At 39.6% G+C, this 24,800-nt stretch overlaps 1 protein-coding gene across 6 annotated transcripts in view; it reads left to right on the forward strand.

The window, feature by feature from the left end:
- Nr3c1 (nuclear receptor subfamily 3 group C member 1) overlaps positions 1–24,800 on the forward strand; it is a 110,623-nt gene that overhangs the window by 65,249 nt on the left and 20,574 nt on the right. For 5 of the 6 annotated variants that reach the window (XM_046460074.2, XM_046460072.2, XM_046460075.2 and 2 more), the window contains exons 3-4: positions 1,579–1,745; positions 15,376–15,492. In XM_046460074.2, the coding sequence (XP_046316030.1) occupies positions 1,579–1,745; positions 15,376–15,492 (284 nt within the window). The remainder of the gene's footprint in view (positions 1–1,578; positions 1,746–15,375; positions 15,493–24,800) is intronic. The other variant, XM_046460076.2, reaches the window with a different exon arrangement.

Raw genomic sequence — 24,800 nt, forward strand, 5'->3', positions numbered from 1 at the left:
AGACAACTTCTTCCCCATCTAAGTTTATACCTAAATGTCATCTTTTTTTGAGACCAGACATATTAAGCAAAGTTCAAAAACAGGTAATGGTATGTTTGTGACATTTCTTGTGATAACACACTTTAATAAGTCCAAAATCAAAATGGGTTGCTACCATTTATATTTTTGAAAAATTTGCTTGAGAATGCATAACCAAATAAAGAATGGGCAGTCTCTAATTATAAGCAGAAGTCTAGAAATTCTTTTAGTTACATAAGTCAGCATGTGAGATGAAAATTCCTTAGGAAGATAAAAATTGGAAACCACTGTACATTTAATGTGAAATGCAATAGTTAATTTTCCCTCCAGCATTAAAACGATCAGTTTTGTTGCTTGGGGAGTAAGGGGAGGGGAGAGGGTATGGGGATGGGAAGAAGGGTGGAATGAGATGGACATTATTAACCTGTATACATGTATAATTATACTACCAGTGTGACTCTGCACCATGTTCAGCCAGGGGAAGAAGTTGTGCTCCATTTGTGTACAATGTATCTAAATGCATTCTACTGCCATGTATAACTAATTAGAACAAATTTTTAAAAATAGAAATTTTTTAGAAAAAGAAAATACATGTTTATAAACAATTATGGCAAAATGCTAAGATTTGGGGAATATAGATAAAAAAAAAAGTACATACCCATTGTACTGCTTTCAACTTTTTTGAGAGTTTTAAATTTTTAAAGAAAAATAATGTATCTTTTAAATGCTAGTAAACACTAGGCCTGTGTGATAAGAAGTTTGCAAAGTGAAAAGTAAAACCTGATTTAAAAAAAAAATAGATTCACATTTTTCATCTTTTTCTTATGGGTATTTTTATTGAGAGCAGAGGGCAGAATGGTCCTCTGTGTTGAAAGTCTAGTGCTTTTTCTAGTAATACTGTAAACCCAATAGGAAAGTTATAAGATAAAGCTTCTGGATTAGTCTTAGTTCTAAGTCGTAAGAAACTGTGGTTTTAACTAGGATGACATTGGAAGTGACACATGTAGGACCAAACCCTAAGATGGTAAGAAATTTTTACTCTAGTAGAAGAGATAGGTAGTATTGTAAAGAGACTCTTAAATTTAGAAATATACTTGTATAAGACCTCAAAATTAATAAATAAAAGATTAATGTCCTAAATAAAAGGGTAGTAAGGATTGTTTTTAAGAGTGATGAAAAAGTACGCTCTGTCTTTATGGTGGTGGTAGTTACATGACTTACCCATTTAATAAAACTTGTAAATTATACACTTAGAAAATGGTAGATGTCATTGTTTATGACACCTTATTAAAGTGATTGTAAAAATTCTAAGTGAAATTTATATCGAAAACTAAAATTGCTGAATGAACTGCAACCTCACTATTCTTCAAAAAATAATTATATTTCAATATAATGTTACTTCAGTATATTTAGATAGGATATTTTAATGCCTGCTAATACATGAAGCCAGAGTTCAGTGTGAACCTGCTGATATGGAGTGAGAAGTTACAAGAAATATATTCTGACATCGCTTTAACAGTCATCACAATTAAATCACAAATGTTTTTCCTCTTCCTTTAGCCCTGGAATGAGACCAGATGTAAGCTCCCCTCCATCTAGCTCCTCAACAGCAACGGGACCACCTCCCAAACTCTGCCTGGTGTGCTCTGATGAAGCTTCAGGATGTCATTACGGGGTCTTGACATGTGGAAGCTGTAAAGTATTCTTCAAAAGAGCAGTGGAAGGTAGTGTGTGTTTTGAAGAGTTTTATTTTTCCTCTATGTGATTCCTATTTCTCAAAGTGGAGTTTCAAATTTCCATTATATATAAAGCTCACTAAGGCTAGACATCAGTAATGAAGGAAAGTCTTCCAATGGAAAGGAGATACTTTTAAAAAACAAACAAAACTAAGATAGAAAAGTATACGTTGAAGGGTGGGAGTTAGGTTAGAGGCTAAAAGTAACACTGTAAGAAGGTGCTGTATGTGAAATGATGATATAAAGTTTGGGCAGTAAGATATGTTAATGATATTAAAATTGTGTGCTTTCATTCCCCATAAGCTAGTAGGTTTCAAAGACAGAAACTATACTTGTGCAGCAAAAATGAGTAATAGGAAATGTTGGGGGGAGGGGGCATTTCTTGTTTTCTGTTAAGTTAGGGCACCATGTTAAGTGGTATAAATGCCAGTAAGAGAGGAGGTCAAGTCGGGCATAGTGGCATGGCTCAGGAGGCTGAGGCAGGAGGATCTGGAGTTCAAAGCCAGCCTCAGCAACTTCGAGGCACTAAGCAACTCAGTGAGCCCCTGTCTCTAAATGAGAGAGGGGGGGGGGGGAGTTCAGTCTACTGAAGTGAAAGATGAACCTACCATTCTACCATTTGAAAACAAAGATTAAAGATTAGGAAGAGGGTGTGATAAACTGGTTGAAAAGATCAGAAAAAAAATGTATTTTTAAAGAGGTTATTTCACTATATAAATGTTTTATTAATATAAACTTATTCTTAAAATAGATTTAGATTGCTGACAGGGGCTGTAGTATTTTCTCCTTGAAGAAGAAGAAAGTCAGCCAGGTACCCAGGTGTGGTGATGTATGCCTATAATCCCAGTGATTCAGGAGCTGAGGAAAGGGAATCACAAATTCAAGATTCAAGGCCAGCCTAAGCAACTTAGTGAGGCCCTGTCTCAAAATAAAAACTAAAAAAAGCCTGGGGATGTAGTTTAGTGGTAAAGCACCCCGTGGGTTCAATCCCCAGCACAAGAGCAGTATACAGGGAGAGAGACTTTTAACATTTTGCCAATGAATCCACTTCAAAAAAAAAAACAAACTAATAATCCTATAATTTAGTTATTTGTAAAGCAACCTGGAGGTTGTGTGACCTGAATGGAATAACTAAAGCTCTGAGTATGCTAGTTCTTAAAGAAATTATTATTATTATTATTATTATTATTATTATTATTATTATTTGATTGGTGTTTGCATATCCTTGAGTTACATGAGTCATTTTGTTTGGATTACTTTTTAATACATTAGCAAACTATAAAATTGCTCATGTCCCCACCTAGACCAGAAGGATGCAAAAGTAAAAACCACCATTGCTTAGTGTGATGCCCTTAACAATGAATGTTATTTAACACATACCCCAAAAAGGGAAGTATCTTCTTGACCTCAAATTGTTACTTTATACAGCACTCTCTTAAGTATAAAATATTTCTATGATATAAAGTCATCGATATTATTAATAATGCTGTGTATAAAATTAACAAAATGATTTTCAGAAGTGAAATTCAGAATGAGGCAATGGGGCCTTAAAAACTGGGATTAAACAGAGATGTCGCCAAACAATGTCTTATCCTCAATAGTACACTGAGCATTAAAATAGTACATTAATAGCATTAAAAATATTTTTCACTTACTATTCTTTGAAAAAGGGCTACAAATTTCAAATGCCTACAGGGACTGTGTGTCACTCTGGCCAAATATATTTGTGGGAAGGAGGGCAGGACTGATATATTAGGGAGGGCACAGGTGCCTTACCTATAACCATCAAAATGCAATAAACTCAGAAAACAAAGCTTCCCAACCTCCCAAATCAACACCATGGCAGGCCATATGCCCTCTGTGCTTAATCCTTACTTTAAAATTAAATTCTTAATACTTATTTTTAGGTAAAAGTTGCTGTTTTCCTCCTTTATTTATATTAATCCTTTATTTGGATTTTAATAACATTCTTGAAAACCCTTTCCAGCACTAAAATTCTGTAATAATTTGATACTCTCTCTCATAGCATTCTTCTCTTTATCCTGTCAAGACACAATGAAAATATGCTTTAAAGTTGAGATAGTTTCACGTGTGGAGCATGCCTGAAATCCCAGCGACGCAGGAGGATCACAAGTTTGAGGCTAGCCTCAGCAACTTAGTGAGGCCCTAAGCAACACAGGGAGACTCTGTCTCTAATAAAATATAAAAAGGGCTGGGGATGTGGCTCAATGTTTAAGCACCCTTGGGTTCAATCCCTGGTACCAATAAATAAATAAAGCTGAGATACATAATTTGGTGGGATTTCTTAATTATAAACATATAGCTTTATATGATTAGCATCATACATTTAGCACTCCATTTTTAATACCTGCTAAAAACTATAGGTTTTTTCCTAAAATTGGTGAGGTATAATTAATACCCATTTAACTATTAGGAAATCTACAGAGAAGTTTTACATATTTATTTTCCATGCAACTCAGATCAAGGATAGGTATTTTGTCTTTTTTGTTGTTTGTTTCTTAGTATTAAGGGAGCTGCTTTTCTGTACATAAAAAAGAAAAAGTAGCCCCACTTCTTTTTATGCATACTAGATCCAAGACCTTTTTCCTCCCAAGGCCCTTTTTCTTATACTTCCTTTGCCCAGAAGTGCATGTAATCTTTGTTAGTAGGTCATAAAGGTGGTATAGTAAGTTAAGAGTTGGTGATACCTATGTGTCAAGTAAGTAATATGTTACAAATATATTATTTTATTAATGGCTCTGTGAGTTCTTAGATCCTGCTATCATCTGAATTTGTGAGTTTAAGTGACAAAAGTGGGATTAAATAGATGTCTCCAAACAATGTCTTATCCTCAATAGTACAATGACCCTCTAAACTGTACAGGATAAACTCTTCATCTGGCAGTTTACAATGTAGTTAGACATTAACTAGATGAGTGCTCACAATGTGCTAGGCTCTAAGAATAATCTACATAGTTACTTCTAACCCTCACTGAAGCCCAGCAAGGAAGGTACTAATTTTCCAATTTTACATATGAGGGACAAAACTCTGAAAAGTTAGTAAATGTTACTGAGATCACACAGCTAGCAAACAGTACTGGGACTGAGATAAACAGCTCCTTGGCACCCTATCAGTATACTTTCAACAATATACCTCTAATCCTCAGATACTTCAAACAGGGCATATACAACCTGCATGTTCTATATGCCCTTTGCTGTGTTTCCCATTTCCTCTACCATTTTGATGATCTTGTTCATGTTCATCATCACTGTTCTTCTTGGTTACCTTTAAAAAAAAAACTTAAAGTTTGTTGATCATAAAATGAATAAATTATAATTCCTGCTGTATTAGTAATCTATTGCTCATAAAAAATAATCCTTAAAGTTAACAGCTTATAGCAACGTTAACTATGTCACACAAACTCTAGGAATCTGTAAGCATAACTGGGTGGTCCCAGAACTCTCATGAGTTACATTCAGGCTATTGGTGGGGGTTACAGTCATCTAAAAGCTTGTCTGAAGCTGAAGGACCCACTTCCAAACACTTTTACATGGGTTTTGGCAGGAAGCTTCAGCTCCTTTACATATGAGGTGGCCTTCTCTAAGGCTGCTCTCTAATGTAGCAGCTGGCTTCCACTAGAATGAATTATTAGACATTGGTCACAGAGGCCAATCCTCTACCATAAGAAGGGACTACACAGAGTATGAATACCAAGAAATAAGATCACTGAGGGCCATCTTGGAGACTGGCTACAACACTTACCATAAATGGAAAATCAGAATCACTTGCCAAAAATAGATTTTAACCATAAAAATAAGAATCACATAAACAACAATGTTAAGAAATCTCAGATGACCTAAAGGCTTTTCACTTTACATCTTAAGGGATTTGCCAAGTGGTAGAAAACAAAGAACTCCAAAAGGAGATACCTCATTGTCTTAAAGGGATTGACAGAAAATGACGATTAGTGTTATATGGCTTGTGAAATAGTGAACACTATTTGAACTTTGTTTTATAGGTAAGGAACAGACTTGCCCAAATTCATCAGGGGAATTGTACTTTTCTAAGATTCTTTTTTTTTTTATTGTTGGTTGTTCAAAACATTACATAGTTCTTGATATATCATCTTTCACACTTTGCTTCAAGTGGGTTATGAACTCCCATTTTTAGCCCATATACAGATTGCAGAATCACATCAGTTACACATCCATTGATTTACATATTGCCATACTAGTGACTGTCGTGTTCTGCTGCCTTTCCTATCCTCTACTATCCCCCCTCCCCTCCCCTCCCCTCCCCTCCCCTCCCCTCCCCTCCCCTCCCCTCTCCTCTTCTCTCTCTACCCCCTCTACTGACCTTCATTTCTCCCCCTTGTAATATTTTTCCCTTTCCCCTCATTTCCTCTTGTATGTTCTTTTGTATAAGCCTGAGGGTCTCCTTCCATTTCCATGCATTTCCCTTTTCTCTCCCTTTCCCTCCCACCTCTCATCTCTGTTTAATGTTAATCTTCTTCTCCTGCTCTTCGTCCCTACTCTGTTCTTAGTTACTCTCCTTATATCAAAGAAGACATTTGGCATTTGTTTTTTAGGGATTGGCTAGCTTCACTTAGCATAATCTGCTCTAGTGCCATCCATTTCCCTGCAAATTCTATGATTTTGTCATTTTTTAATGCAGAGTAATACTCCATTGTGTATAAATGCCACATTTTTTTAATCCATTCGTCTATTGAAGGGCATCTGGGTTGGTTCCACAGTCTTGCTATTGTGAATTGAGCTGCTATGAACATCGATGTAGCAGTGTCCCTGTAGCATGCTCTTTTTAGGTCTTTAGGGAATAGACCAAGAAGGGGAATAGCTGGGTCAAATGGTGGTTCCATTCCCAGCTTTCCAAGAAATCTCCATACTGCTTTCCAAATTGGCTGCACCAATTTGCAGTCCCACCAGCAATGTACAAGTGTACCCTTTTCCCCACATCCTCGCCAGCACTTGTTGTTGTTTGACTTCATAATGGCTGCCAATCTTACTGGAGTGAGATGGTATCTTAGGGTGGTTTTGATTTGCATTTCTCTGACTGCTAGAGATGGTGATCATTTTTTCATGTACTTGTTGATTGATTGTATGTCCTCCTCTGAGAAGTGTCTGTTCAGGTCCTTGGCCCATTTGTTGATTGGGTTGTTTGTTCTCTTATTGTCTAATTTTTTGAGTTCTTTGTATACTCTGGATATTAGGGCTCTATCTGAAGTGTGAGGAGTAAAGATTTGTTCCCAGGATGTAGGCTCTCTATTTACCTCTCTTATTCTTTCTTTAGCTGAGAAAAAACTTTTTAGTTTGAGTAAGTCCCATTTGTTGATTCTAGTTATTAACTTTTGTGCTATGGGTGTTCTATTGAGGAATTTGGAGCCCGACCCCACAGTATGTAGATCGTAGCCAACTTTTTCTTCTATCAGACGGCGTGTCTCTGATTTGATATCAAGCTCCTTGATCCATTTTGAATTCACTTTTGTGCATGGCGAGAGAAAGGGATTCAGTTTCATTTTGTTGCATATGGATTTCCAGTTTTCCCAGCACCATTTGTTGAAGATGCTATCCTTCCTCCATTGCATGCTTTTAGCCCCTTTATCAAATATAAGATAGTTGTAGTTTTGTGGATTGGTTTCTGTGTCCTCTATTCTGTACCATTGGTCCACCCGCCTGTTTTGGTACCAGTACCATGCTGTTTTTGTTACTATTGCTCTGTAGTATAGTTTGAAGTCTGGTATCGCTATACTGCCTGATTCACACTTCCTGCTTAGCATTGTTTTTGCTATTCTGCATCTTTTATTTTTCCATATGAATTTCATGATTGCTTTCTCTATTTCTACAAGAAATGCCGTTGGGATTTTGATTGGCATTGTATTAAACCTATAGAGAACTTTTGGTAATATCGCCATTTTGATGATGTTAGTTCTGCCTATCCATGAACAGGGTATATGTTTCCATCTTCTAAGATCTTCTTCTATTTCTCTCTTTAGGGTTCTGTAGTTTTCATTATATAAGTCTTTCACCTCTTTTGTTAGGTTGATTCCCAAGTATTTTATTTTTTTTGACGATATTGTGAATGGAGTGGTTGTCCTCATTTCCATTTCAGAGGATTTGTCGCTGATATACAGGAATGCCTTTGATTTATGCGTGTTGATTTTATATCCTGCCACTTTGCTGAATTCATTTATTAGCTCTAATAGTTTCTTTGTAGACCCTTTTGGGTCTGCTAGGTATAGAATCATATCATCTGCAAATAGTGATAATTTAAGTTCTTCTTTTCCTATTTTTATGCCTTTAATTTCTTTCGTCTGTCTAATTGCTCTGGCCAGCGTTTCGAGAACTATGTTGAACAGAAGTGGTGAAAGAGGGCATCCCTATCTTCTTCCAGATTTTAGAGGGAATGCCTTCAATTTTTCTCCATTCAGAATGATGCTAGCCTGAGGCTTAGCATAGATTGCTTTTACAATATTGAGGTATGTTCCTGTTATCCCTAGTTTTTCTAGAATTTTGAACATAAAGGGATGCTGTACTTTGTCGAATGCTTTTTCCACATCTATCGAGATGATCATATGGTTCTTATTTTTAAGTCTATTGATGTGGTGAATAACATTTATTGATTTCCATATATTGAACCAGCCTTGAATCCCAGGGATGAATCCTACTTGATCATGGTGCACAATTTTTTTGATATGTTTTTGTATCCGATTCGCCAGAATTTTATTGAGGATTTTTGCATCTAGGTTCATTAGAGATATTGGTCTGAAGTTTTCTTTCTTTGAAGTATCTTTGTCTGGTTTAGGTATCAGGGTGATGTTGGCCTCGTAGAATGAATTTGGAAGTTCTCCCTCTTTTTCTATTTCCTGAAGTAGCTTGAAAAGTATTGGTGTTAGTTCCTCTTTAAAGGTTTTGTAAAATTCTGCTGTATACCCATCCGGTCCTGGGCTTTTCTTAGTTGGTAGTCTTTTGATGGTTTCTTCTATTTCCTCGATTGATATTGGTCTGTTTAGGTTGTCTATATACTCCTGACTCAATCTGGGCAGATCATATGACTTAAGAAATTTATCTATGCCTTCACTATCTTCTAATTTATTGGAGTATAAGGATTCAAAATAATTTTTGATTATCTTCTGTATTTCTGAAGTGTCTGTTGTGATATTGCCTTTTTCATCCCGTATGCTAGTAATTTGAGTTCTCTCTCTTCTCTTCGCTACCATGGCTAAGGGTCTGTCGAGTTTGTTTATTTTTTCAAAGAACCAACTTTTAGTTTTGTCAATTTTGTTCAATTGTTTCTTTTGTTTCGATTTCATTAATTTCAGCTCTGATTTTCATTATTTCTTGTCTTCTACTTCTTTTGCTATTGTTTTGCTCTTCTTTTTCTAAGATTTTGAGATGAAGTATGAGATCATTTATTTGTTGGTTTTTTCTTTTTTTAAGGAATGAACTCCAAGCAATGAATTTTCCTCTTAGAACTGCTTTCAATGTGTCCCATAGATTCCGATATGTTGTGTCTGTGTTTTCATTAATCTCTAAGAATTTTTTAATTTCCTCCTTGATGTCTTCTATAACCCATTGATCATTCAGTAACCTATTGTTCATTCTCCAAGTGATGTATGCTTTTTCCTTCCTTCTTTTATCGTTGATTTTCAGTTTCATTCCATTATGATCAGATAGGATGCATGGTATTATCTCTACTCCTTTATATTGTCTAAGAGTTGCCCTGTGACATAATATATGATCTATTTTTGAGAAGGATCCATGTGCTGCTGAGAAAAAAGTATAACTGCTTGATGTTGGGTGGTATATTCTATATATGTCAATTAAGTCTAGGTTATTAATTGTGTTATTGAGTTCTATAGTTTCCTTATTCAACTTTTGTTTGGAAGATCTGTCCAGTGGCGAGAGAGGTGTGTTGAAGTCTCCCATGATTATTGTATGGTGGTCTATTAGACTCTTGAACTTGAGAAGAGTTTGTTTGATGAACATAGCTGCACCATTGTTTGGGGCATAAATATTTATGATTGTTATGTCTTGTTGGTGTATGGTTCCCTTGAGCAGTATGTAGTGTCCCTCTTTATCCCTTTTGATTAACTTTGGCTTGAAATCTATTTTATTTGATATGAGTATGGACACTCCTGCTTGTTTCCGAAGTCCATATGAGTGATATGATTTTTCCCAACCTTTCACCTTCAGCCTATGTATGTCTTTTCCTATCAAATGCGTCTCCTGTAGGCAGCATATTGTTGGGTCTTGTTTTGTGATCCATTCTACTAGCCTGTGTCTCTTAATTGGTGAGTTTAAGCCATTAACATTTAGGGTTATTATTGAGATATGGGTTGTTGTTCCAGCCATATTTGTTTATTTATGTTACTAAACATGGTTTGTTTTCCTCTTTGATTATTCACCCCCCCTTTACTATCCTACCTCCCACTGTTGGTTTTCATTGTTATTTTCCATTTCCTCTTCCTGTAATGTTTTGCCGAGGATGTTTTGAAGAGATGGTTTTCTAGCTGCATATTCTTTTAACTTTTGTTTTTCTTGGAAGGTTTTAATTTCATCTTCCATCCTGAAGCTTAATTTCGCTGGATACACAATTCTTGGTTGGAACCCATTTTCTTTCAGTGTTTGAAATATGTTATTCCAGGATCTTCTAGCTTTCAGAGTCTGTGTTGAAAGATCAGCTGTTATCCTGATTGGCTTATCCCTAAATGTAATCTGCTTCCTTTCTCTTGTAGCTTTTAAAATTCTCTCCTTATTCTGTATGTTGGGCATCTTCATTATAATGTGTCTAGGTGTGGATCTCTTATAATTTTGCACATTCGGCGTCCTGTAGGCTTCTAGAATTTGGGATTCTGTCTCATTCTTCAAGTCTGGGAAGTTTTCTCGTATTATTTCATTGAATAAATTGCTCATTCCTTTGGTATGGAGTTCTATACCTTCCTGTATCCCAATGACTCTTAAGTTTGGTCTCTTAATGTTATCCCATATTTCTTGGATGTTCTGCTCATGGTTTCTTAACAGTCTTGCTGAGCTGTCTATTTTCTTTTCAAGTTGAAATACTTTGTCTTCATTGTCTGATGTTCTATCTTCTAAGTGTTCTACTCTGCTGGTAGTATTCTCAATTAAGTTTTTAAGTTGGTTTATTGCTTCCTGCATTTCTAGGATTTCTGTTTGTTTGTTTTTTATAACCTCTATCTCCCTGTATAGTTGATCCTTTGCTTCCTGGATTTGTTTGTGTAATTCATTGTCGAAGTGATCTTTCATTGTCTGATTTTGCTGTCTAATGTCTTCCTTGATACTCCAGATCATCTGAAGCATATATATCCTGAATTCTTTATCTGACATTCCATGTGCTGCAGCTGTTACCTCTTCTAAAGTTGAGTTGACCTGCATTGCTTGTAGTCCGTTCTTTCCTTGTCTTTTCATACTGCTTGTGTTTCTTTCTTCTTGGTGAAACTGTTGTGTTTTTGAATTCCCCCCCCCCCAATATATTTATATTGCTCTTGTATAGTTGAAAAGTCTCCCCTGAAGGTGTGGGCAGGGGCTCTGCTCTGCCCCTCCTCCAATTGGTGTGAGGTGTCTACCACGCCCGCGGACCCCTGGGCCTGATCTGCCGTTCTGTCGCAGGTCTGCCTACCTTGCAGGTGGGGGCGAAGGCTCTGCCCTGCCCCTCCTACCACGCCCGGGGACCGCTGGGCCTGATCTGCAGGTTGGTCGCCGGTCTGCCCACCTTGTGGGCACGGGTGGCAGTTCCGCTCCGCCCCCACTCCAATTGGGGTCACTTGACCACCACACAGGCGGGCCGCTGGGCCTGATCTGGGCGCGGGCAAAGGCTCTGCTCTGCCCCTACTCCAGTTGGGGTGAAGTGTGTACCACGCTGGCAGGCCGCTGGGCCTGATCCGCCGGTCTGTTGCAGGTCTGCTTACCTTGCCGGCGCGGGCGGCGGCTCTGCCCTGCCCCGCCCCTCCTACCAAGCCCGCAGACTGCTGGGCCTGATCTGCAGGTTGGTCGCAGGTCTGCCTACCTTGCGGGCGCGGGCGGCAGCCCCGCTCCTCCCCTCTGGCTCAAAGACAAAGCGAGAGAGACTCGGGTATCTGTGACTCACCCTCCCTACCAGGAGACCAACTGTTTCCGTCGCCGCTGGCACGGATGAAGTTCTCTCCTCGGCCCCTCTCCGATGACATGAGATCTCTGCCATGCTGGCATCCCCTGTTCTATGGCTGAATCCCATTTTCTTCTCTTCCAATAGGCGGAGCTGTGCCCTCCGAGCCGAACTTCTGCCCTCTATGTGCTGACAGAAATCCCTGTAAGGTGGCTCCTGGGAGTCTCTCAATCCTGTTAGTTCAGAGCCCTTTCACTTTTCCGGCCCCTCCCCCTGTTCCTCCTCCCAGCCAGCCAGCCAGGTCCTGTTCACCGGTGGCGGTTCCCCAAGGATCTGATTACACTTGCAGCCCAACCGCGTGTCCTATATCCCGAACGATGAACACCCTCTCTGTCATTCATCTAAGCCCCAGTGCTGTGGTGGGGTGATCTGGGAACCAACAGTTTAATTTTTCCGGACCCCTTTGGTGGGCACGCCCCCAGAAACTGGCGGCTAAGATCTTGGGTGTCGCCGCTGGTGTTAAGGGGAGGTGGGGATCTGGAATCCCCTCTGCTTCCCTACGGACACGCCCCCGGAGAGATTCCCGAGGTTTCCTGGCTGCTTGTATCTGGAGGGGGTGGGAGTCACACACCTGCTAACGTGGATTCCGCTGGGAAGGAATTCTGTCAGCGGAACTCTGGTGATGTCACCTCTCTGCTATGGCGGGCCCCAGGCTCCTTGCTGGAGTGTCCGAAGGGAGGGGTGGGACTGGTCTGTCTCTGGCTGGTTTCAGCTCCCGGTTCGCTATTTCATGAAGGCTTGGCGAGAGACCTCTTCCTAGAGTCCCTGCACCACTCCTGCTGCGCTGCGCCTCGGAGGCTATCCGCCCTGACGCGGGGGCTGCGTGCAGGCAGCCGACAGTTGCCGAGTAGCGCGGGCAGCGGCTGGCGGGTCTGGACCTCTGTGCTGTGTGGCGGAGATTCACTGTCTAGGGCAAACTGTCACCTCCAAAAATCCTTCCAATTCCTGGCCGGTCTCTCTTTAGTGGTATTTTGCTAGGAGTTTCTCAGCAGGTCAAATCTAAGCGTATCCATGCGTCTCTCTGACCCCGTTGTTGAGGAGGTACTGAAAGCGCTCCCCACTCGCCGCCATGTTGGATCTGTCCTCAGTTTTAGTGCCTTTTCTAAGATTCTTAGTTATGCCCAAAATAGATAGGATAAAGAAATCAGTCAGTATTGGGCTAGGGCTGGGGCTCAGCAGTAACACACTTGCCTGGCATGTGTGAGGCACTGGATTCAATTCTCAGTGCCACATATTAATAAATAAATAAAAAATATCAACAATTTTTAAAAAATATTTTTCAAAAAATCAATATTAATAACCAGGCTCAGTGGTACACACCTTTAATCTCAGCTACTTGAGTGGCTGAGATAGAAGACCACAAGTTTAAGACCAACCTGAGCAACTTAATGACAAACTGTCTCAAAAATAAAAAGGGATGGAGGTGTAGCTTGGTAGAGCTCTTGTCTAGCATGTATAATCAGTCTAATCCCCAACGCCACCAAAAAAAAAAAAAAAAGAAAGAAAGAAAAGGAAAGGAAATCATTATTAGCATAAATTATATCTTCTGATATTTCAACTGGATATAAAGAAAACATTTAAATTTCTTGCATTTAGCAGTGAGTAATTTTTTCTATGGTTTTTTCCAGTTACTTCAGGATAATTTAGGGATATTTTTAATGGGGGTAAAACTTCATAAATGCTTCAGTTATGTATTTGTTGTTCTTACTTGTGCTCTTTAGAAGATAGAATTATTGGATTAATGCTTCTCACTAACCCAATAAAGAAGCTAGGAAAGTTATAGAATACAGAAAGGAATTGAAAGAGCCAGCAAAAACATTTGGCATTGGAGAGCAGCTTTAGAATAAAAAAATTCATAGCACTTATTGTCCATTACTCAACTTTGTAGCCTGTTGTTTAAAAGGATTTTAAGGCAGATATCTAAAACTAGTTCTTAAAGAGCAGGAATTAAATATCTTATCAGGAAGAAATAAATGTTGAGGGGTTTTGTTGTTGTTGTTGTTGTTAAATTCTAATCAAGTCTCAGGTTGTCCTAGGCATAAAAGATCTTTTCCTGGAAACCAGGATTTAGTAATACTCAACCTAGTGAATTGATCATTACTTAATTCACTTTCCTTTGAGTATGATAAATTCTTGAGAACTATCCCTACAGAGTCTTATAAAGACCATCCCCCCCCCATAAGATACATGACATCTTAAGATCTTAAGTTACATCTGTGTAAATATGCTGGTCTTGTTTAGAATAACTTTTACTGGGCCAGCAGAACTTCCCTTGGTTTGCTTCAACATTTAATAACCACATTAGAAGAATATTACAAGAATATTTAATTAGGGGATGGGGAGAGACATAAAATATTTTAAATTTTCCTTGAACATTTTTGCCAAGAAAACTACTACAATTCTTTTTTGTTTTGTTTTATTTTCATTTTGTATCAGGGATTGAATCCAGGAACATTTAACCACTGAGCCACATCCATAGCCCTTTTTATTTTTATTTTTTTTATTTTGAGATAGGGTCTTGCTAAGTCGCGTAGGACCTCACTAAGTTGCTGAGGCTGGCTTTGAACTTGTGATCCTCCTGCCTAAGTCACTCAAGCCTGTGGGATTATAGGCAAGCATCACCGTGTCCAGCCACAATTCTTAACATATTACTCAACACTGAATGCCAGAAGATTTAGTTGATAACATTCTTAAAGTCAAAGGTGAATTCAAGCATCTTTATTTCTATGAGTATGAAACAATGATCTCTGTAAAGACTGTCTATGGTAGATAGTTTGTTAAATTTGTGATTCATCTAATCAGTTGCTGGCAAGTTTAACATTCAAGAGTAAACTTGCCGTTAACCTTCACTTTGTTTTAAATTGGGAAGGGGGAAACATTTTATTTGCACATGGTGGTTTAATGTTGAATTCATTCCCATAGTATGTTTTAGACCAGTTTTCTCTTCAACAATAGGTCAGAAGTCATAATAAGATAGTGATTACAGACATCTTCTGTAACTGACTATTAAAAATACTATATAAAGCACAATTTGTCAAGAAAAAAATGCTTGCCTCTGGTGAACAGTGATTAAACTTGGGTATGAAGACAATGTGTGGGGTACAGTTCTGCTTCTCAAACTCAGAGCTAATTACATGGAGGTATACCTCAGTTTAGTAGCACACTTCAGATTTGTGCATTTTTACATATGTGTACATTCACTAAGGTTTTAATAAACTACTTTCAATTTGTTGAATAAGATCTTTTTTTCTTTTCTTTTTTTTTTTTTTAGTTGCCCTCTCAATTTAGCAAGTTATGTCAGTGTAGACAAGTACAGTTATCTTCTTAATCAATGACTTTGGATCTTGGCCATTTTCTACCCAAAACAAAAATGGAAAAAGGCTCTCATAAAAATATCCTTTAAGACCTGTGGAATTTCAACAGTGTCTTTTATTCTATACAGGACAGCACAATTATCTTTGTGCTGGAAGAAATGATTGTATCATTGATAAAATTCGAAGAAAAAACTGCCCTGCATGCCGCTATCGAAAATGTCTTCAAGCTGGAATGAACCTGGAAGGTAATATAAATTGCTAATTTTACTTAAGATGTTAAGTAAGCACATATAATAATTTAGTGAATTCAGTGTATATATGTGCTTGACTAGAATTTTATTGCCCAGAAAACAGGAATTATTTCATGAATATATTATATTCTGATCAAATTTATTCACCAGCTCTTGTTACATATACTGATTTCAGTACATCCAAGCTATACACTAAGAAAGGAAATTATGTAACAATGAAACTTACATAACTTGAAGCAACTTTACTTTTATATCTCTTAATTCCTTTTTTAAGCCTCAGCTATTCCATAGGGTTGGAAATGTTTCTACACTAGATACATTTACATGTGCATTTTTCTTTTACCTTTTAAAAACACACCATTACTTGGAAATATTTGTCTTATTACAGCTCTGCAAGGAAAAAAAAGAAAACTCGGGGCATTGGATGGGTTTTGTTTTTGTTTTATAGTTTCAGTTTCTTTACTTGAAAGTTAGGTTTGCTAACCCTAAGTTGTATAATTAACATTGATTTCATCATTAAAAAACGTTCCTCTGAAAAGTGTTTGGAATTTTGCTGTAGTTGAAATGGCAAGTTCTATGAATCTGTTGATCTAATAACTCATGTGTTGTTTGGTATTTGTTGTGACAGTAGTACTTTCATTCTATATGTATTCACCAACAAGGCAGTCACTAGACATAAAATGAATAAAAGTGCCTATATTCAACAAGTTTACCAATTATTTAAGTTTCAAAGTCAAATAGCATGGCATACCACAAAATACCTTAGGAGCGAGGGGAAGATGATCACCTAATTCTGTCCTTGAAAGTGTCCTGGAAGAAATAACATTGAATTTTTAAGTCTAGAAGTTGAGTAGGAATTAAATGAAAAATAAGGGCAGAGACATGATCGATTTGTTTTAGAAAGAATAATCTTGTATTGAGAGACCAATTAAATGACTATACCGTTAATCCAGATAAGAAGTGGTTTTAGGATAAGACAGACTGATGGTGCTATCTAGCACACACTGTATGTTAACAAATATAAAGAGTCTAATTCCCTACACCACACACATAGCTAAGTGTGACCAGGTTGTTTAATTTGACATTAGCACTCTGCAGTCAAGTTTAAATATTGCTTTAAATAAAATGATAGTTACCCATTTTTCTTGGTGTACAAAAGCTACAAAGATTAAACATTCATGTAAAAGTTTACTTTCAGTGTCACAAGTATAGTTTATTTTTATTATAAAAACAAGTTATTACTCACTTTTTTTGATACCAGATCTCTGGCCAGATTTTACCCAGTTTCATTTCGCTACACTCTAATCTACTAAGTAGATAGTATACTTGGACCATTTAAATATACACTTACCTCTCTCTTTAAAAAAAAAAAAAGGGGGCTGGGGATGTGGCTCAAGTGGTAGCGCGCTCACCTGGCATGCGTGCCGCCCGGGTTCGATCCTCAGCACTACATACAAACAAAGATGTTGTGTCCGCTGAGAACTAAAAAATAAATATTAAAATTCTCTCTCTAAATAAATAAATAAACACTTACAGGTTTGGTTTTTAGCAATGACCTAAATGTTTTCATCCAGCTATTTTATGTATAAAAATAAAAGCTTGGTCTTTGGAAGATGGCGGCGAGGGGAGTGCATTACCCCCGTGTGCTGCTTCACTGTGTGGGAGTATGACAAGTCAGGACGGCTAAAGGATATCTTGTTAGGAATTTCCAGCAATAGTGGGGTGCGCCGGAACCTGGAGGAAGGATTTCCATCGCATGAGGATCGGCTACGGGGACTCAAACGCGCGAGAGGTTTGTCGCACGGAGGGTAACACTGCTTATTCAGCAAATCGCCCCGCGGCTAGAGTCTGCAAGGCGCGCTGGGATAGAGACGCAGGGTTACAGCGCTGCAGTTTCTGCCAGACGCGCAAGCACCGCACTCAGGGCTGAATTCTGGGTTCGAGACGGGGAAGGAAGCGGTCCATCTCGGTTCTCCACACCGGTCAGACCACAGAGGAGGCCAGCAGCCACCATGTTGGTAAACTGACGTCACCACACCTGTTTTTGACTGACCGCAGCTCATTCAGCCATAGAAAAGGTAATTTCAGGCTGCAATTCGCCTGCGGCTTGCAGACAGATTGCTAGGGTTCAGCGCCTGGGGGCTTCTTAAAATCTGATCTTATCGGAGTGAACACGGAGCGCGGGGCGGCCGAGTCCCGGCTCCCGGAACCGTCCCGGAACCGCCCTGGCTCCGGGCTGCGGAGCCTGCGGAGGCTGCTTCTTGGACCCTGCTAATATCAGAGCAAACACGAAACACCAAGAAGCCGAATTCCAGCTCCCGGAACTGAGCCCGCGGGGACTGCTTCTTGGAGCTTACACTTATAGGAGCTTACACCGAGCACAGAGCGGCCGAGTTCCGGCTCCCGGAACCGTCCCGGAACCGCCCTGGCTCAGGGCTGCGGAGCCCGCGGAGGCTGCTTCTTGGACCCTGCTACTATCAGAGCATACACCAAACACTAAGCGGCCGAATTCCGGCTCCCGGAACTGAGCCCGCGGGGGCTGCTTCTTGGAGCCTACACTTATAGGAGCTTACACCGAGCACGGAGCAGCAGAGTTCCGGCTCCCGGAACTTCCCTGGACCGGGGCTAGGAGCCCGCGGAAACTGTGTCTCGGTCCGGGTCCTGCTGAGGGCAGGTCAGGACTCACCCATTGCTTGGGTTGCCTGGCAAGGGGAACGAAATGCTGCCATTCGCATAGGATACCAACATGGCAGAGATCTGATGTCAGCAGAAAGCGGTGGAGGAGAGATCTTCATCAATACCAGCGGTGACATAAGCAGTTGGTCTCCTGGTAAGGGGGGTGAGGCTCAGTCACCCGAGTCTCCTCAATTTGTCCTCGAGCCAGAGGGAAGGAGCCGGGCCGCCGCCAGCCCCCGGAGCAGGCCCAGCGGCTCGCCAGCGTGGTGACCGCGTGACCCCAATTGGAGAGGGGGCGGAGCGGAGCCGCCACCCACACCCGCCAGGTGGGCAGACCCACGACCCAGTAGTACATGGGCGTGGTAGGAGGGGCAGGGCAGAGCCGCCCTTCGCGCTTGCAAGGTAAACAGACCTGTGACAGCCTGGCGGGTCAGGCCCAGTGGCCTGCCAGTGTGGTACACACGTCACCCCAACTCGAGTAGGGGCAGAGCAGATCCTTATCCCACGCCCGGATCAGGCCCTGCCGGTGTGGTGGTCACGTGACCCCAATTGGAGTGGGGGTGGAGCTTAACCGCCACCCGTGCCCGCAGGGTGAGCAGACCAGTGATCAACCTGCAGATCAGGCCCAGGGGTCCGCAGGCGTGGTAGGAGGGGCAGGGCAGATCCGCCGCCCGCGCCTTCAAGGTAGGCAGACCTACAACAGACCGGCGGATCAGGCCCAGGAGCCTGCCGGCGGGGTACAAACACCACCCTAATTGGAGTAGTGACAGAGCAGAGTCGCCTCCCTTGCCAGGAACAGACCCAGCATCCTGCAGGCGGGGTAGTCACGACACCCCAATTGGAGTAGGGGCAAAGCAGAGCCTCCACTCGTGCCCGAAAGGTGGGCAGATCTGCGACCGACCAGCAGGACAGGCCCAGTGGCCTGCTGGTACGACAGACACGTCACCCCAATTGGAGTAGGGGCAGAACAGAGCCGCCACCAGCTCCCAGAACAGGCCCAGTGACCTGCCGGCGTGGTAGCCACGACACCCCAATTGGAATAAGGAGAGAGCAGAGCCGCCGCCCGCACCTGCAGGAAAGATACGCAAGCAGTATGAAAAGACAAGGAAAGAAAGGACCACAAGCAATGCAGGTCAACGCAACTTTAGAAGAGGTAACAGCTGCAGCAGATGGAATGTCAGATAAAGAATTCAGGATATACATGCTTCAGATGATCTGGAGTATCAAGGAAGACATTAAACAGCAAAATCAGACAATGAAAGATCACTTCGACAACGAATTACGCAAACAAATCCAGGAAGCAAAGGATCAACTATACAGGGAGATAGAGGTTATAAAAAACAAGCAATCAGAAATCCTAGAAATGCAGGAAGAAATAAACCAACTTAAAAACTCAATGGAGAATACTACCAACAGAGTAGAACACTTAGAAGATAGAACATCAGACAATGAAGACAAAGTATTTCAACTGGAAAATAACATAGACAGCTCAGCAAGACTGTTAAGAAACCATGAGCAGAACATCCAAGAAATATGGGATAACATTAAGAGACCAAACTTAAGAGTCATTGGGATACAGGAAGGTACAGAGCTCCAAACCAAAGGAATGAGCAGTCTATTCAATGAAATAATACAAGAAAACTTCCCAGACTTGAAGAATGAGACAGAATCCCAAATCCTAGAAGCCTACAGGACGCCGAATGTGCAAAATCATAAGAGATCCACACCTAGACACATTATAATGAAGATGCCCAACATACAGAATAAGGAGAGAATTTTAAAAGCTACAAGAGAAAGGAAGCAGATTACATTTAGGGGCAAGCCAATCAGGATAACAGCTGATCTTTCAACACAGACTCTGAAAGCTAGAAGATCCTGGAATAACATATTTCAAACACTGAAAGATAATGGGTTCCAACCAAGAATTGTGTATCCAGCGAAATTAAGCTTCAGGATGGAGAATGAAATTAAAACCTTCCACGATAAACAAAAGTTTAAAGAATTCGCAGCTAGAAAACCATCTCTTCAAAACATCCTAGCCAAAGTATTACAGGAAGAGGAAATGGAAAATAACAATGAAAACCAACAGTGGGAGGTAGGACAGTAAAGGGGGGGGGAAACAATCAAAGAGGAAAACAAACAATGTTTAGTAACAGAAATAAACAAATATGGCTGGAAGAACAACCCATATCTCAATAATAACCCTAAATGTTAATGGCTTAAACTCACCAATTAAGAGACACAGGCTAGTAGAATGGATCACAAAACAAGACCCAACAATATGCTGCCTACAGGAGACGCATTTGATAGGAAAAGACATACATAGGCTGAAGGTGAAAGGTTGGGAAAAATCATATCACTCATATGGACTTCGGAAACAAGCAGGCGTGTCCATACTCATATCAAATAAAATAGATTTCAAGCCAAAGTTAATCAAAAGAGATAAAGAGGGACACTACATACTGCTTAAGGGAACCATACACCAACAAGACATAACAATCATAAATATTTATGCCCCAAACAATGGTGCAGCTATGTTCGTCAAACAAACTCTTCTCAAGTTCAAGAGTCTAATAGACCACCACACCATAATCATGGGAGACTTCAACACACCTCTCTCGCCACTGGACAGATCTTCCAAACAAAAGTTGAATAAGGAAACTATAGAACTCAATAACACTATTAATAACCTAGACCTAATTGACATATATAGAGTATACCACCCAACATCAAGCAGTTACACTTTTTTCTCAGCAGCACATGGATCCTTCTCAAAAATAGATCATATATTATGTCACAGGGCAACTCTTAGACAATATAAAGGAGTAGAGATATTACCATGCATCTTATCTGATCATAATGGAATGAAACTGAAAATCAACAATAAAAGAAGGAAGGAAAAAGCATACATCAATTGGAGAATGAACAATAGGTTACTGAATGATCAATGGGTTATAGAAGACATCAAGGAGGAAATTAAAAAATTCTTAGAGATAAATGAAAACACAGACACAACATATCGGAATCTATGGGACACATTGAAAGCAGTTCTAAGAGGAAAATTCATTGCTTGGAGTTCATTCCTTAAAAAAAGAAAAAACCAACAAATAAATGATCTCATACTTCATCTCAAAATCCTTGAAAAAGAAGAGCAAAACAACAGCAAAAGAAGTAGAAGGCAAGAAATAATTAAAATCAGAGCTGAAATTAATGAAATCGAAACAAAAGAAACAATTGAAAAAATTGACAAAACTAAAAGTTGGTTCTTTGAAAAAATAAACAAAATCGACAGACCCTTAGCGATGCTAGTGAAGAGAAGAAGAGAGAGAACTCAAATTACTAGCATACGGGATGAAAAAGGCAATATCACAACAGACACTTCAGAAATACAGAAGATAATCAAAAACTATTTTGAATCCTTATACTCCAATAAATTAGAAGATAGTGAAGGCATAGATAAATTTCTTAAGTCATATGATCTGCCCAGATTGAGTCAGGAGGATATAGAAAACCTAAACAGACCAATATCAATTGAGGAGATAGAAGAAACCATCAAAAGACTACCAACTAAGAAAAGCCCAGGTCCCGATGGGTATACAGCAGAATTTTACAAAACCTTTAAAGAAGAACTAATACCAATACTTTTCAAGCTACTTCAGGAAATAGAAAAGGAGGGAGAACTTCCAAATTCATTCTATGAGGCCAACATCACCCTGATACCTAAACCAGACAAAGACACTTCAAAGAAAGAAAACTACAGACCAATATCTCTAATGAACCTAGATGCAAAAATCCTCAATAAAATTCTGGCGAATCGGATACAAAAACATATAAAAAAAATTGTACACCATGATCAAGTAGGATTCATCCCTGGGATGCAAGGCTGGTTCAATATACGGAAATCAATAAATGTTATTCACCACATCAATAGACTTAAAAATAAGAACCATATGATCATCTCGATAGATGCGGAAAAAGCATTTGACAAAGTACAGCATCCCTTTATGTTCAAAACTCTAGAAAAACTAGGGATAACAGGAACATACCTCAATATTGTAAAAGCAATCTATGCTAAGCCTCAGGCTAGCATTATTCTGAATGGAGAAAAACTGAAGGCATTCCCTCTAAAATCTGGAACAAGACAGGGATGCCCTCTCTCTCCACTTCTCTTCAACATAGTTCTCGAAACACTGGCCAGAGCAATTAGACAGACGAAAGAAATTAAAGGCATAAAAATAGGAAAAGAAGAAATTAAATTATCACTATTTGCAGATGATATGATTCTATATCTAGCAGACCCAAAAGGCTCTACAAAGAAACTATTAGAGCTAATAAATGAATTCAGCAAAGTGGCAGGATTTAAAATCAACACGCATAAATCAAAGGCATTCCTGTATATCAGCGACAAATCCTCTGAAATGGAAATGAGGACAACCACTCCATTCAAAATATCTTCAAAAAAAATAAAATACTTGGGAATCAACCTAACAAAAGAGGTGAAAGACTTATACAATGAAAACTACAGAACCCTAAAGAGAGAAATAGAAGAAGATCTTAGAAGATGGAAAAATATACCCTGTTCATGGATAGGCAGAACTAACATCATCAAAATGGCGATATTACCAAAAGTTCTCTATAGGTTTAATGCAATGCCAATCAAAATCCCAATGGCATTTCTTGTAGAAATAGAGAAAGCAATCATGAAATTCATATGGAAAAATAAAAGACCCAGAATAGCAAAAACAATGCTAAGCAAGAAGTGTGAATCAGGCGGTATAGCGATACCAGACTTCAAACTATACTACAGAGCAATAGTAACAAAAACAGCATGGTACTGGTACCAAAACAGGCGTGTGGACCAATGGTACAGAATAGAGGACACAGAAACCAATCCACAAAACTACAACTATCTTATATTTGATAAAGGGGCTAAAAGCATGCAATGGAGGAAGGATAGCATCTTCAACAAATGGTGCTGGGAAAACTGGAAATCCATATGCAACAAAATGAAACTGAATCCCTTTCTCTCGCCATGCACAAAAGTGAATTCAAAATGGATCAAGGAACTTGATATCAAATCAGAGACGCGCCGTCTGATAGAAGAAAAAGTTGGCTACGATCTACAGTCGGTGGGGTCGGGCTCCAAATTCCTCAATAGGACACCCATAGCACAAAAGTTAATAACTAGAATCAACAAATGGGACTTACTCAAACTAAGAAGTTTTTTCTCAGCAAAAGAAACAATAAGAGAGGTAAATAGGGAGCCTACATCCTGGGAACAAATCTTTACTCCTCACACTTCAGATAGAGCCCTAATATCCAGAGTATACAAAGAACTCAAAAAATTAGACAATAAGAGAACAAACAACCCAATCAACAAATGGGCCAAGGACCTGAACAGACACTTCACAGAGGAGGACATACAGTCAATCAACAAGTACATGAAAAAATGCTCAACATCTCTAGCTGTCAGAGAAATGCAAATCAAAACCACCCTAAGATACCATCTCACTCCAGTAAGATTGGCAGCCATTAGGAAGTCAAACAACAACAAGTGCTGGCGAGGATGTGGGGAAAAGGGTACACTTGTACATTGCTGGTGGGACTGCAGATTGGTGCAGCCAATTTGGAAAGCAGTATGGAGATTTCTTGGAAAGCTGGGAATGGAGCCACCATTTGACCCAGCTATTCCCCTTCTTGGTCTATTCCCTAAAGACCTAAAAAGAGCATGCTACAGGGACACTGCTACATCGATGTTCATAGCAGCACAGTTCACAATAGCAAGACTGTGGAACCAACCTAGATGCCCTTCAATAGACGAATGGATAAAAAAAATGTGGCATTTATACACAATGGAGTATTACTCTGCATTAAAAAATGACAAAATCATAGAATTTACAGGGAAATGGATGGCATTAGAGCAGATTATGCTAAGTGAAGCTAGCCAATCCCTAAAAAACAAATGCCAAATGTCTTCTTTGATATAAGGAAAGTAACTAAGAACAGAGTAGGGACGAAGAACAGGAGAAGAAGATTAACATTTAACAGGGATGAGAGGTGGGAGGGAAAGGGAGAGAGAAGGTAAATTGCACGGTAATGGAAGGAGACCCTCAGGGTTATACAGTGGAGGGGGTAGAGAGAGAGGAGGGGAGGGGAGGGGAGGGGAGAGGTGGGGAGGGGGGAGGGTGGATGATGGGAAAGGCAGCGGAGCACAACAGACACTAGTATGGCAATTTGTAAATCAATGGATGTGTAACTGATGTGAATCTGCAATCTGTGTATGGGGTGAAGGTGGGAGTTCATAACCCACTAGAATCAAAGTGTGGAATATGATATGTCAAGAAATTTGTAATGTTTTGAACAACCCACAATAAAAAATTAAAAAATTAAAAAAAAAAAAAAAAAAAAAAGAAAAAAAAAAAAAAAGAATATTGTGGTAAGGAATGAGATGGACATCATTAACCTAAGTACATGTATGAAGACACGAATGGTGTGACTCTACTTTGTGTACAACCAGATATGAAAAATTGTGTTTTGTATGTGTACTGTGAATTGAAATGCATTCTGCTGTCATGTATAACAAATTAGAATAAATAAATACATTTTAAGAACCCTTAAAAAAAAAA

Source organism: Marmota monax, unplaced genomic scaffold (assembly GCF_021218885.2).
Source record: "Marmota monax isolate L192 unplaced genomic scaffold, Marmota_monax_Labrador192_F-V1.1 WCK01_AAM20220418_F8-fsc00006, whole genome shotgun sequence".
In the NCBI taxonomy this organism is placed as follows: Eukaryota; Metazoa; Chordata; class Mammalia; order Rodentia; family Sciuridae; genus Marmota; species Marmota monax.